At 39.2% G+C, this 15,156-nt stretch overlaps 1 protein-coding gene across 1 annotated transcript; it reads left to right on the top strand.

Annotated features, from left to right (window-relative positions):
- Nucleotides 1-2,604: 2,604 nt before the first annotated feature.
- On the top strand, nucleotides 2,605-5,319 carry LOC123056630 (probable polyamine transporter At3g13620). Its single transcript, XM_044479963.1, has 3 exons — nucleotides 2,605-2,768; nucleotides 3,443-4,164; nucleotides 4,778-5,319. Exons 1-3 carry the CDS (start codon nucleotides 2,605-2,607, stop codon nucleotides 5,317-5,319), a joined length of 1,428 nt encoding a protein of 475 aa, XP_044335898.1.
- Nucleotides 5,320-15,156: the final 9,837 nt, after the last annotated feature.

Genomic DNA, 15,156 nt, shown 5'->3' with positions numbered 1-15,156 from the left:
TTATGGTCCATGGTTTTCTTGGCCACAAATGGTGCCTTGCCAAGTTAGGAAGACCTTCGTTATTCCAAAGCACACCTATCATTCATGAAATGTTTTTGAAAGTGATTCCTCAAACTACAATGGATCATCAAAATGTCGTATACCTACGCTTGTTAGTTACCTTAACCGGGGCAACTGAATGGACCGTCTCACAGTTTGATAGCCCCTCCTCGTCAAGAGCCAGACCCTCACGCATATTATGAATAGAAGGAACTGAAAACTCTCGTGCTCTTCATCCTCAGTGTTTGCCATAAACACCATCTTATGTAAAAAAAATCCAAGGCTCTATTATTTTCGGAGCATTCGCCTACGAGTGCTTGGTCTATTTCTATCACTAGCTTATTTACTCGTGGTTATATCACTTGCTTGCTCATTATATACAGAGGCACACATAGTTGGAAATTTAGAGAACTTAATTATCTACGATTCCCTAAATTTAGAGAACTTTGACAATGTTTATAGACAAAAATATTAACATATACAACAACAAATCAGCACCATTAGATTCAATATTGAATGTACTTTCACATCATATAAATTTGTTATGTTAAATGTTTAGATTGTTCTTTATAAACTTGGTCAAACTTTACGAAGTTTGGCGCCAATCAAATCTAATATGCAGAGTAAATAAAAACAGAGGGAGAGAGTTACAATTTTCTTTTAGTTTCTTAGCAGCAAACTCATATGCAAAATATTAGTTAAAGTTGGATCATTGAGACTAACCATATCAAAATTGTCAAGTACATTGTAATTTTTGGGCGATATCAAAATTGCCAGGTTTTAACAAAGGAATATTTCACATATTTAAGGACGATCCTAGGAAATGAGATGGAAAAGTTGTCCAAGGTAAAATAAAAATGCTTTCTACTTAGGTTTTCTCTACCTATTGACAAGAATAGCTTAATACAATAAGATATGATATATGTTTACCTATTGCATTCGATGGAACGTCTAAACCATTGCCCATGAAAAGAAATTTTATCAACGCCACAACTGATTTATTTTGTGAAATTTCTTTTTATCTATTCATCAACTATTAATTTAGTACGAAGAACACGCGAAGCAAAAATTACATTTAGGTCTGTAGACCACCTAACGAGGACTACAAACACCGGAGCGAGTTTTTAACTATATATTTATAGTACGGACTGATAGATTTTTAACTATATATTTATAATAATACCAATTAGTGTGAAACTGAATGTTAACCTGGTCACATAACGATACAACCTCAAAACGATACTAGAAAACAACTCATGCGTAAACGTAATTCTATGTATGGGTTTATTTTTTCATGTTTAAACGAGGCATATGATCACTAATAGCAGAAATTCAATTTGGCACATGGGAGTATATGCTCATGCCATTGAAAAATATATTTCAAATGTTAAAAAATCCCAAACACAAATTTGACGCGTACATCTCAATATTGTATGTGGGCATGCCAAGTTTCGTGAAAAACAGATATTTTATATGAGAGCGGCGTTGCAGCACCCGAGCTCCAGTGCTGTCTATATTTGACATTTTCAAATTTGTATTTTTGAAGTTTCAAAAACATGTGATTTTTTTCCCGGGATGCATATACACATTCCGTATACCCATTGCAAGTTTCGGTACCAAACTCGTTTTGTTTTGGACTATAGAAAAAAACAAATTCCTGACAGTATATAGGAGAAAAAAGGTGCCATTTCTGTCAGAAATTTCTCTTTTTTGTATTTCCCAAAATAAAAAGTATTTCTTCTCTCGATTTCTACCAGTCCTTAAGAATATGTGTACGTATTCACATATTTGTTTTAAGATTTTTTTGAGCATCGAAAGTGTGTTTTTCAAAAATTTCAAAAATCAAGAGCAATGAAGCTCGGTAGCTGCAGGTACTTTTCGCATTTTATATGCCATGTTGTGTAAAAAAGGCAAAATAATGTCTCATGAAAAACCTTTTTAACACTTTTTTTCTTTTTTACTTGTGACAGAAAAGTTGTCGGTTTTCCGCAAAACAAGTTTATGTGCACGTAGAATGTCAAAATGTAGTTGGGAATCATTTTGTCAGAATTTTGTGACATCTCAAAAATATGTTTAAAACATATTTTAAAAACCAGGAGCATATGCTCCCATGTGCCAAAACGCCTCTCTCCTGTCATAACAATCATCCCCAAAATGAAAATGATTAAAAGGGTTTTCCATCTCGAAGGCGATATTTTATTTGCTATAGAACAGTATTATTTACTACTCCCTCCGTCCCATAATATAAGAACGTTTTTGACACTACTGTAGTGTTAAAAACGTTCTTATATTTTGGGACAGAGGGAGTATCACATAATGTGGACATGGATAGAACCATCAATTTATTTCATTGTCACTTTCAACAAACTAAAGGGTTGCCCTCGCATGTGTGAGGGCCACCATAGTACTAATGAAAAGACAGCTCAGCTAGATATTATTTTTGTGGTGTTTCTTACATATCCTATCAGCTACTCAAGTTATATAGCACAATGCCCACACGAAATGATCGGTACGTGCGCTTAGCTGCCTAGCTTGTTCCTCGACACTCTAGCAAGTAAACTCACCATGAATCAAGAAATCCTAATGACCAAGCAATCATCACCGACACAGAGTCAGGAAGAACAAGAACATCCTCAACTGCATGCCACCGTCGCGCAACAAGGCGGTGGCTCGACACCGTCCGAGTCCAACCACCAGCGCAGGATCACCATGATTCCGCTCGTGTTCCTGTTGGCGCCGCTTCTCCTCACAGCGCCACTTCTTCTACCTCACACAACCAGGGGAACACACACATGTATGGACCAAGGAGGAGCCTAGAAAGCTTTGCCCAGAGGCTCTTCCCCTTGGTGAATACGTTGGCTACATTATTTCTGCCTCAGCCCTCACGGCCTCTTTCATTCTTACTAAATCAAAGGTATTTATACATGGCCAGGGCCAACGGCCTGGTCCACAAACCATGCACACACACTCACTACGGTTAGCACACGTCCATCATTCCTAGAATCACTCTAGGTCTAGATGGTTCGGCCACTAACTTGACCGTCCACTACTAACAAATTAACTCCATGCATTTAGCTAACAACTCTTCGCATGCAAAGCTACTCCAATAAACCGAACGACTTGCCATGCATCCGACTCAACTTGAACCAATCCATCATGTTCCAGCCTTGTCACGTATTGCCAACTGTCACTGCATCGCCGTATCGCACGACCTTGCCGTCTCGTGCAGCATTGCAGCTTCACACTGTCATCGGCATCTTGTCGTGCTCGCCATATCGCACGGCAGCCTGGCATCTCGCCTTCTCCGCGCGCCTCCATGAAACCTTGCCACCTAGCTACTTCTAAGAGTACATGCAATTAGAAAAACTAAATATGCGGATACATTGAATCAAAATTAATGCTAATACGGCCCGTACGGCTCCGAGCAGGCAGTCCGCGCCGCCGGGCCGCTGTTCACTCTACTGGGCTTCCTCGTGTTCCCCTTGGCGTGTGGCGTCCCGGAATCGCTTGTCACCGCCGAGCTCACCGCCGCGTTCCCGGGGAACGGCGGCTTCGTCCTCTGGGCAGACCACGCCTTTGGCCCGCTGGCAGGCTCGCTCCTCGGCATGTGGAAGTACCTCAGCATCGTCATCAACATCGCCGCCTACCCGGCTCTCGTGGCTGACTATCTTGGTGGCGTGGTGCCGGCAGTCGCGAGACCCGGCAGGGCGCACATGGGCACGGTGGTCGGCATGACGCTTCTCCTCTCCTTGCTGAACTATGCCGGCCTGAGCGTCGTCGGGTGGGGCGCGACAGCACTGGGGATAGCCTCCCTGGCCCCGTTCGTGCTGATGACGGCCATGGCTGTGCCCAAAGTACGCCCGCGTCGGTGGGCGAAGCAGGTGAAGGGGAGGAAGAAAGACTGGAGGCTGTTCTTCAACACGCTGTTCTGGAACCTCAACTACTGGGACAGCGCGAGCACCATGGCCGGCGAGGTGGAGCGGCCGGAGCGGACGTTCCCGCGGGCACTTGCAGCAGCGGTCGTTCTGATTGCCGCCAGTTACCTGCTGCCGCTCATGGCCGCAACCGGCGCCACGGACGCGTCGCCGGATGCATGGGTGAACGGCTACTTGGCTACCGCCGCAGGTACCTACAGTCTACAGACGCTTGCCACCTTACGTACAATTGTCACAATAATTAGGGACTGAAATCAATGAGGAAAGGACGTAGTGGTGGTGTCATGATGATGATGCTATATCTCGACTTCACAGACCAATTTTGTGGTGGCGATGAGAGAGTCGGTTTCCGGGGTCCTATTCACACTGTACGGATGGACAATAATTGTTGAACAAATTAAGACAGTTATAGCATCTTGCCCTCACTGAGAAAGACAACTCACTGTAGAACATAGAGTGATATTGTTAGTTCTAAAATGTATGACACTTCACCATAATGCCTAGGCTATGTTTTCATATTGCATTTTTGTTGCAACAAAGCTGGATGTTAGAAGATGATAAAGATGGGATTGTGACTTGCCTATGGGAAATGTAGCTGCTAGAGCTGCTATTGCTATGAGGTGCACATATGAAAAACAGTGGTAAAGCCAACAAAATAGACGCAGTTAGATCACTACTGCGGTCAATACTCAAGAAAAAAAAAGCATAGGCATGGCATGCTTGTGCTACAATCAAGCTAGGTTGAATCTAGCGAGTGAATGTTACAATCGGCCTTTTAACTTAATTTTGTTGTATCTAAACAGGCATCATCGGGGGACCATGGCTCAAGTACTGGACCGGTGCAGGCGCAGTAATCTCCTCCATTGGCATGTTTGAGGCCCAAATGAGCAGTGGCGCGTTCCAGCTCCATGGTATGGCGGACCGAGGCCTCCTCCCGTCCGTCTTCGGCAGTCGTGCCGCTCGCACCGGCACCCCATGGGTTGCAATCACTGCATCAACCGCTATCACCATCGCCGTCTCCTTCCTCGGTTTCGACAACATCGTCGCAACATCAAATTTCCTATATAGCCTGGGAACACTACTCGAGTTCTCCTCCATCCTCTGGCTCCGAGTCAAGTACCCAACACTGAAGCGCCCATACCATGTGCCTCTGCCACTGCCCGCGCTCATAGCCATGTGCATTGTGCCATCGGTATTCCTATCTTACGTGTGTGTGGTTGCTGGGTGGAGGGTATTCACCATTGCTGCAGGGCTGACCGCGCTCGGTGTCGGGTGGCACGGCCTCATGAAGCTGTGCATATCCAAGAAGTTGCTCAGTTTTCGCGTGCCTGAATCATCATGTTGATTCATTCTTGGCAAATTCCATTGTCCACAACACTCACATAATATATCTAGAAATGAGTATTAATACCCGGTAGAACTAGCAAGGTGATTCACGGAAAAGAATTCTATGAGACCAGGTCTCACGCGAGACCCATCCTGATGGATGACATGTGACATTCACAAATCACAAAGCATCCCCCACCCCCCACTTAAAATCAGAGGGAGGGGAGATTAGATGCTTTGTGATTTGTGAATGCCGCGTGTCATTCATCAGGACGGGTCTCACCTGCTAACCGTGATACATGGTCTCATATAATCTTTTTTCTTGATTCACGCATTTGCGCGACAAGAATTAAACGTGTCATATATTTGATATTATTTTGTCCAAAATATATTAAGTCCCATCGTCAATTGTTTGAAATATAGGAAAAATATATGTCTTGCATAAAGATGAATGCACTTAGGATTTTCTATTTCACCCACACTCTGGATTATTTTCATCAAGTGTATCAGATTGTGTTTTGTATAAATAATAGCATAAGTGCAGTTGCACTCGGTTAGTTTGTTTATTTGTGTAAGACACATTATACATATATCTGTGATACCCTTGGTGTCATCTTCCAACCAATAATCTTTTGAGAAAAATCACGCAAAATCAAATCCAAATATTTGATAGCTCATACGTGGGCTGACATATCTCTGTATCTATGTGAGTTTCCGTGCATGTAGTGCATTGTCTTTCTCGATTGGTATACAACTAGCCATTCAGGTTTTGGCTGCTGGATGTGTTAAGACTGCAGCCTTCAAATACTATATGTAATCCCAGACGTCCTGTATTTGGATTGTGCTCAGTTGAATGATGGCCACCTAAGTTGGTTATAGGTTATCATTAGCTTAAATATTTTGGTTGGTACCACTACTACCTGAAGGATATGCTACTCTCTCTGCTCCTCATATTTTTTTGAACGAAACTAGGACAACGCCCATGCAAATGAGCATGTGACGGCCGCAATGTACTTTTCGTTAAAAGTAGTTATGATCCCATATAATTTTTTTGTGCAAATCAATATACATTTTTGGCTTCAATTAAAATCTTTATGAATTATATAATATTTTACATTGTTATATAATTGTATCACTTCCTGTTCTCACGATTCAAATAGTTTTATGGAACTGCATTGCTTAGTACACCAAAATAACATAACATCAAAGTGCTTTAATAAATTAATTAATCATCATATCACTACAAAAAACCTGTTAATCCATGACGGATTCCTGATGACGATATCAAAAACTGTCATGGATGGGCTGGTACAGCCCCGCAAGCCCGCTGAAGCCCGCTAAAGCCCGACTAAATGTTCCGCGTATAAAAACCTAACCCTAACTCCCTCCTCTTCGGCCCCTCAACCTCATCAGCTTGCGTGCGTTGGGCTGGACAGCCGCGACCCCAACCCCCTCTACCGTGTCACCTGCTCGACCGTGCTTCCTGTGGGGACCTCCTCCGTCGCGACACGACGGTGTCTGACCTACACTGCAGCTGCTGCCTTGCCTACAATCATCTCTGGTGAGCACCGTGACCTTACAGCGACAATCAGGTAGCTGTAGTTTTAGTGGACTACCGCTGGTATTGATGAATCTCAAGTGGCTACTATTATGAGTTATTTTGAGAACTTGTAACATGATCTTGGACCACTAATGAATGATGGATGCATAATTTTTTTATGGTGCATGATGTGTGTGTTTCTTTTTATTCTTCAATCTCTGTTATTTCATTCTGTACTGAACTTCATAAGGCAGTGGTTTGTATTACTGGATGTGAAGACTGAATGTTCAACTTATCACTGAATACTAGTTAAGAGGATTTGTTTATGAGATTAGCCTCCCACCCAATTTGTCTTTTAATATTGTGTAATATTTTTATGTGGTATTATTGTGGCTTTTATTTCATTACGGATAGTTTCATTGAAGAAATTTTAGAGGCAAGATATGCTTTTCGCTAACTCTGGTCTCCATTTTTTTGTTTTCAACATGGACTTTTGTTTAGAGCTTGATTCAAGGCCTCATAGATTTTAGTGAGAGAGGCCTCACAGTATAGATGCAATAATTTTCAATGTTTTTATGTCATCAAGTTCTCTCTAAAGGAATGCAGAAGTTTTTATTTGCATAATGCACTAAATACACAACCTTCAAATACAGATTGGACCGATTATTAATTATGCGACCAACAAATTTGTTGTTGCGAGTAACAGTGCCAATATATATATTTCTAATCCTACTTCTTTTAATGACTTTTAGAACACTTCTTGTTTTACCATTCCTCTCATGTTTGTCGTTGCTTGCTTACTCCTTCATACATGCTCAAATACCTATATTAATACTATACAGTTGTTGAGTGACAAATGTTTCAAAGATAACCATCTTATCTCAGTTTTGGTGTGGCATCTTTGATTTTGTAAGAGATAAATATTATCATATGGTTAAAAAAACACAACTGTGTTTGTAGACTAAGGAAGATCTATAATATAAGACAATTCATTGTACATCAGGCTTTCAATGAACATTATTTCTGCAAATTCACTATGAGCATGTAGAAAATATGACAGAACCACATATTTTCGCAGATAAGAGCATGCCAATTATTCAAGTGAAGATCTTTGTCTTTTATAATGCTAAGCATGCACCTAATTAAGGTTGTGTTTGCTCCTGTGGCATCAATACATTCTATTGATTTACATATCTTTAGGTATTTCTATTATGTTCACCTAACATGATTAGGCATGTAATATTTACCATGTCTAATTGTTTATGCTAAGTTACTTAAATGTTTATGAATGCCCCAAAGATAGTAGGGCTTTCTGGATGTCACTCAAATAAAATCATTCACAAACCAGTTGAGTACTTGCGGGTTTAATTTCCTTACACATGTATATTATTCTTTCCTTACACATGTATATTAAATTTGTAGTTCTCTGCGTCATGTATAATTTTTTTGTTAGTGATGCCATTGTTTTTGGTGTATATACTTTGCTATTCTCATTTCTGCATACAGTAAGATTTCAGAACTTATGACAAAATTGTATCTACTATTCTCCTATGCATTTTTGTATCTTTCCAGAACCAAAACATAACAGTATAATTGTACCTCTTCTTGCTGCCTAATAAAAGGGAATGTTCCTTGCCTGACATATTTCTCTAGTGATGTGAAGTGTATATACTAATGCAGTACTCCCTCCGTCCGGAAATACTTGTCATCAAAATGGACAAAAAAAGATGTATCTAGAACTAAAATACATCTAGATACATCTCCTTTTATTCATTTTGATGACAAGTATTTCCAGACGGAGGGAGTACTATATTTGTGTTCTGATTTCTTAAGCGGTGAGTTCTCGATGCTTGCTATTTCTAGTACTCATGATGTATTTGGGGATTATTTCGTGGCTCAGGTGTCCACTGATCTGAACTATGTTGGAGGCAAATGAACTTGGTGTGTCAATTCTTCAAGGCCTTCATCAACAACAGCAGTCACTGCTGCATGCTCACACTACAGTATGTATTCAGTCATAACTAATTTATAGTAGTTTGGATATACTTCCCTGAAATGCAGTGAACCATCGTTGACTGTATAGCTCTTTAAGTGTAGTGTAACTTTGAAAGTGTGTCCACCTTGAATATTTCATTTGATTCTTGTTTTCTCACTTAGTGCTATTATTTGTAATCTGCTTCCTCATTTCCAAAGTAATTGAATTAGACCAAATTTATAGGAAGCTATATCAACATCTGCACCACAAAATTAGTTTCATTAGATTCATTGTAAAAAATATATTTTCATAACATAGTCCACTTGGCTGCTCATCATAATATAGTATACCTATTAGGTCTATTCTCACATGTAGATAGGTATATAACCATGGCAGTTTTACCTATACCTCATGTGAAATAAAAATGACGGTTCAAATGATAATAACTACTACTGTTGTTGTAATCAACTTGCCATTTCCTAATAGAAGCATTTTGTTTTACAGGTTTGTTTGGTGGTGAGAGCCGCAAAGGAAGTTTGAGCTGTAGAGGTGACGTTGATGATTAAGAGGGCATGTACAATGTTGTATATTTGTTGATGTAATCTGGTTATTAGGGGCATGTGAATTGATGTTGGATTTGTTCTTGGGCACATTTAAAAGGCCTTTAATCTGTGAAATAATTGAATAGAAATATATGAAATGGGCCAAATTATGGCCTAATGAATGGAAATTAACTGTGCTGTGAATGTTTGATTGATTATGTGTAATGCGTCCTGCTGTAGCTGGTTGAATGAATATCATGGGCTTTATTAAAATAAATGCACTAAACCGTCGCACTAAAAAGTGGGACAATGGGCATGGCTGGTTATAAATAATAGGGTAGGATGCCACGTTAGATCTACACCGGTGCCTCTTTGATGCCATGTAAGGTACTTGTATTGGTACGGTGTCATGTAAATCCATGACGGGGAGGTCTGTCACGGAGGGCCGGGCCTGGGGCGGGCCTGAGACTAATCGGTGACGGCCAGGAATCGTCATGATGGTGCAGTTGTCAAATTATGACGTGATATACATGACGGATTCTAATTCCGTCACAGACTTCCCTCCTTGACGGTTTTGCACTATTCCATGACAGACCGAATCCGTCATGCATTAACAAGATTCTTGTAGTGATACATGCTTTTGTTTGGCATGCTTATCATTAATAAGCAATGAAACTATTGAAAGGTCCAAAAAAAACTACTAAGTAATGTCAATGTATCAATTTGTCCAACTACATATCCGTACATTCCTTTTGGTCATAGGTAATATTTCTATTACTGGAGAAATGATTTGTTTAGGTATTTCATCACCTGCTAACTAGGTATCGAATACTAGATTTGAGTAAATATCTTGCAAACACTTATTATTGTTTCAGTTGTTTATGTGTACACATAATATTTTATTGCACTCTTATGACTCGAAAGAAGTAAAATCATTTAAGGATTGTAGGCATAGGTATTGCATTTTGTGCATGACTATACTGGTTCTGTGTCTATTCGGACTCCTCACATGGTTCCCTATTTTATAGAAACTGCAGAAATAACAACTAAATGAACAAGATGTCCGAAAATATTCGGTTCTTGGTTACATACTCCTCTATCGGCACTCATGTTGGTGGCTACTCACTCCTCGGTCATTTTTCTAATTATCATCCTTAAAGAAGTTTTGTGCGTTGCCAATATTTCTAATTATCACATAATATAGGATGATAATATGTATATTTCTATTGGGTATGACATACATCCAAACTAATTCTGTTTCTGAAAATCACAAAAGGCAATATTAAATATATTTTACAAATATCAAGTTTTATTGATTTTTTCTCTATAATATAAACGTAGTTAGTCCTCGGGCTGCAAGTACACGAACCAGACTCATCGCAGTATGCGCGCCCGCTACATTGGTTGTTGCATCCTCTTAGCATAGGTCTAGCTATACATCTTGCTGTCATTTCCTGAACACTATAGAAAGCAATCCGTTTATGTCCCTGTATGACCGAGGTGTGTGCGACAGGTTTCCTCACCTGCAAAATGATAGGTTTTCACCGTGAAGCTGGAAGAGACCTTCGATGTTTGTACGGTACTCAACGACAAGCATTTCATCGTATTTAATATCATCACTTGTGCTTCTTTTGTTCAACGTGTAATTTATGGATTTTTTTCAATTTGATTAGTGCATCCCGTGCCATGCTAGACCATATGTATTGGAGAAGCTTGGTTTTGGTTTAGATGACTTTGAGAATCTGGAGACGAGGAGGGCTCACTTAAGAACTAAACATGGTTATGAGTTTCTGGTTAAGTTCTACAATGCGGTCGATCGCTCCCATTTTGGTTTCTCTAATTGGGAAGCTCTCTGCAAGTCATATGGATTTGAGGAGGGAATGCGAATAAGATTTGATATTCGTCCCGAAGATTATGATGATGATGATAATATCGACATCTGGGTGGATGTGGATATGCCTCCAGTTTTTCCTAGATGTGAGTTTGCCAAACTAATTTGTTAAGTTTAGTAATTTATGTTGTTAATTTAAAACTATTTGGTGTTCGTCCGTACTAAACTTATTTATTTATAATTTTCAGCTTATTTCTTATCTTCAAGAAATACTCGTTGGTAACTTCATTGCATACATTATTCTTAAGTAAACCATTGCTAACTATATATGCTACTATTTCATTTTTGAACAGAGGCTCCCGAAGCAGGTTGTGCCTGATATGCTATTTACCGAAGGTGATATGCATATGGTTAGCTTACGACCAACTCCTTCGGAGGCTTACCATACTACATACTCGATTTCTTCAAATGATGGAAGGCTCAAAATCAAAGAATGGAGCAAAGTGATGAATGCGCACACGCAAATAATTGGAGACAAAATGAATGTGCGCAAGCCACAAGTTGGAGATAGGTTTATGTCCATTCTCCATTATGGTGAAGGACCGGTTTATCTGTTTTATGGTATTTTAGCTAGGAGAGAGGAGTAGGTCCTAAGTATTAAGAACAATTAGTTAGTGTTGATTATATATGACTACAATGTCTTAGACTTGATGGTGATGCTGAGTAGGAGTAGTGATTATGATTACTATGATGATGATGATGATGAGGACTTGTTATTATAACTAGTGACGAAGTTGTTATATGACATTGGACGAAAATGATGATTATGAGGAGTTATGTGACAATGATGTATTATTATGATAAGTTGTTAATGATATTATGATGATGATGATAAGTTATTATGTCATTGGGTGAAAGAACCGCCGATTAGTTTCAAATGGATGGATCCAAAGTGACCATTGGTTACTTTGGATCCATGCACTTGAAACTAATTTAAGGTTCTTTCACCTAGTGATTTAATAACTCATTATGATGTAAAAACAATCTCTAAATTGCTACTGTATGAAAAATTGTATACATGTATATCAATACGACCTAAAATTCAAGAGAAATGGAATAGGGAATAATAGTAGTAGCGATTGTTTTCGAAAGCGCTACTAGTAATTAGCAGTAACGCTTGACTGGGCAAGCGCTACTACTAAGTAGATATAGCAGTAGCGAGTGCCTGTAGGCGCTACTGCTAAGCATTAGCTGTAGCGCCTTATAAGTAGCGCGCCTACCCGCGCTACTGATAGGCCAAAAACCGGCGCTACTGCTAGGCTTGTCCCTAGTAGTGTGTGATAGTTATATTGTTGAATTCATTCATGATGCTACTGAAAATTATTATGAGGGAGGAACATATGTTTGTAAGAATTGCAATAATATCAACTTTCCTCTCTATGTGCTTAAAATCTTGAAGTTATCCTTGTTTTACCTTCCTATGCAAGTTGATTCTTGTTCTCACAAGTTCTTTGCTCACAAAATCCCTATGCATAGGAAGTGGGTTAGACTTAAATGTGCTAGTCATATTCTTCATGATGCTCTCTTTATGTTACAATTCTTATCTTTTATGTGAGCATCATTAAAATCATCATGCCTAGCTAGCACTACTAGGGAAAAGCCTAGTAGTAGCGTCGGTTTTTTGGCCTATCAGTAGCGCGGGTAGACGCGCTACTGATAAGGCGCTACAGCTAATGCTTAGCGGTAGCGCCTACAGACACTCGCTACTGCTATATCTACTTAGTAGTAGCGCTTTCCCAGTCAAGCGCTACTGCTAATTACTAGTAGCGCTTTCGAAAACAATCGCTACTACTATTATTCCCTATTCCATTTCTCTTGAATTTTAGGTCGTATTCATATACCTGTATACAATTTTTCATACAGTAGCAATTTAGAGATTGTTTTTACATCATAATGAGTTATTAAATCACTAGGTGAAAGAACCTTAGATTAGTTTCAAGTGCATGGATCCAAAGTAACCAATGGTCACTTTGGATCCATCCATCTGAAACTAATCGGCGGTTCTTTCACCCAATGACATAATAACTTATCATCATCATCATAATATCATTAACAACTTATCATAATAATACATCATTGTCACATAACTCCTCATAATCATCATTTTCGTCCAATGTCATATAACAACTTCGTCACTAGTTATAATAACAAGTCCTCATCATCATCATCATAGTAATCATAATCACTACTCCTACTCAGCATCACCATCAAGTCTAAGACATTGTAGTCATATATAATCAACACTAACTAATTGTTCTTAATACTTAGGACCTACTCCTCTCTCCTAGCTAAAATACCATAAAACAGATAAACCGGTCCTTCACCATAATGGAGAATGGACATAAACCTATCTCCAACTTGTGGCTTGCGCACATTCATTTTGTCTCCAATTATTTGCGTGTGCGCATTCATCACTTTGCTCCATTCTTTGATTTTGAGCCTTCCATCATTTGAAGAAATCGAGTATGTAGTATGGTAAGCCTCCGAAGGAGTTGGTCGTAAGCTAACCATATGCATATCACCTTCGGTAAATAGCATATCAGGCGCAACCTGCTTCGGGAGCCTCTGTTCAAAAATGGAATAGTAACATATATAGTTAGCAATGGTTTACTTAAGAATAATGTATGCAATGAAGTTACCATCATTAACAAAATCTTACCAAGTTTTTGGCAATGAAGTTATCATCAAGCAATGTATGGAGTAGTGGCACGTATCTAGTATAATTTGGGCTGATAGAGTGACTGTTTTTGAAGGCCTCAACATCTTCTATGAATGAGACAAGATAACCTTTCTCCTCACAATTAAGCTTGGAGTCCTAGCTGTAGTATGTGTTGTCTACTACCTTCCGAGTATTTCTTGAAGATAAGAAATAAGCTGAAAATTATAAATAAATAAGTTTAGTACGGACAAACACCAAATAGTTTTAAATTAACAACATAAATTACTAAACTTAACAAATTAGTTTGGCAAACTCACATCTAGGAAAAACTGGAGGCATATCCACATCCACCCAGATGTCGATATTATCATCATCATCATAATCTTCGGGACGAATATCAAATCTTATTCGCATTCCCTCCTCAAATCCATATGACTTGCAGAGAGCTTCCCAATTAGAGCAACCAAAATGGGAGTGATCGACCGCATTGTAGAACTTAACCAGAAACTCATAACCATGTTTAGTTCTTAAGTGAGCCCTCCTCGTCTCCACATTCTCAAAGTCATCTAAACCAAAACCAAGCTTCTCCGATACATATGGTCTAGCATGGCACGGGATGTATTAATCGAATTGAAAAAAATCCATAAATTACACGTTGAACAAAAGAAGCACAAGTGATGATATTAAATACGATGAAATGCTTGTCGTTGCGTACCGTACAAACATTGAAGGTCTCTTCCAGCTTCACGGTGAAAAACCTATCGTTTTGCAGGTGAGGAAACCTGTCGCACACACCGCAGTCATCGTAGCAGTACACACACTCCGGGATCCCATCGTCATCAGACATCTCCTGTGTTCAAAATTCAAAGATTATAACTCGACGGCAAAACCCAAAAAATCCAGCATGACCTTTGCTAAAAAAGGACTATCGAGCGCCTGAAATTTGCCGGAACAGAAATTAATTAACACTCCGGCAAAACATAGGCCAATTATCGATGGTCATTGCATTTCAATGATTCAAAATATGAAAAAAAACATTTGAAAATATCTTATATATAATCCTAACAGTAAATAAACTAGTTTTATTAACTACTTACTAAATAAACTAGTTTTATTAACTACTTACTAAATAAACTAGTTCTATTAAGCACTTAATATAAATAAACTAGTTATAATAATCATTTACTAAATAAACTAGTTACCTATGATTTGCAAAAACAGAGACAAGGGAGGGAGGGAGGGAGGAGAG

This window comes from Triticum aestivum, chromosome 3A (assembly GCF_018294505.1).
Source record: "Triticum aestivum cultivar Chinese Spring chromosome 3A, IWGSC CS RefSeq v2.1, whole genome shotgun sequence".
In the NCBI taxonomy this organism is placed as follows: domain Eukaryota; kingdom Viridiplantae; phylum Streptophyta; class Magnoliopsida; order Poales; family Poaceae; genus Triticum; species Triticum aestivum.
Note: the sequence above shows the minus strand (reverse complement) of the source record. Positions and strands in the feature narration are given on the sequence as shown.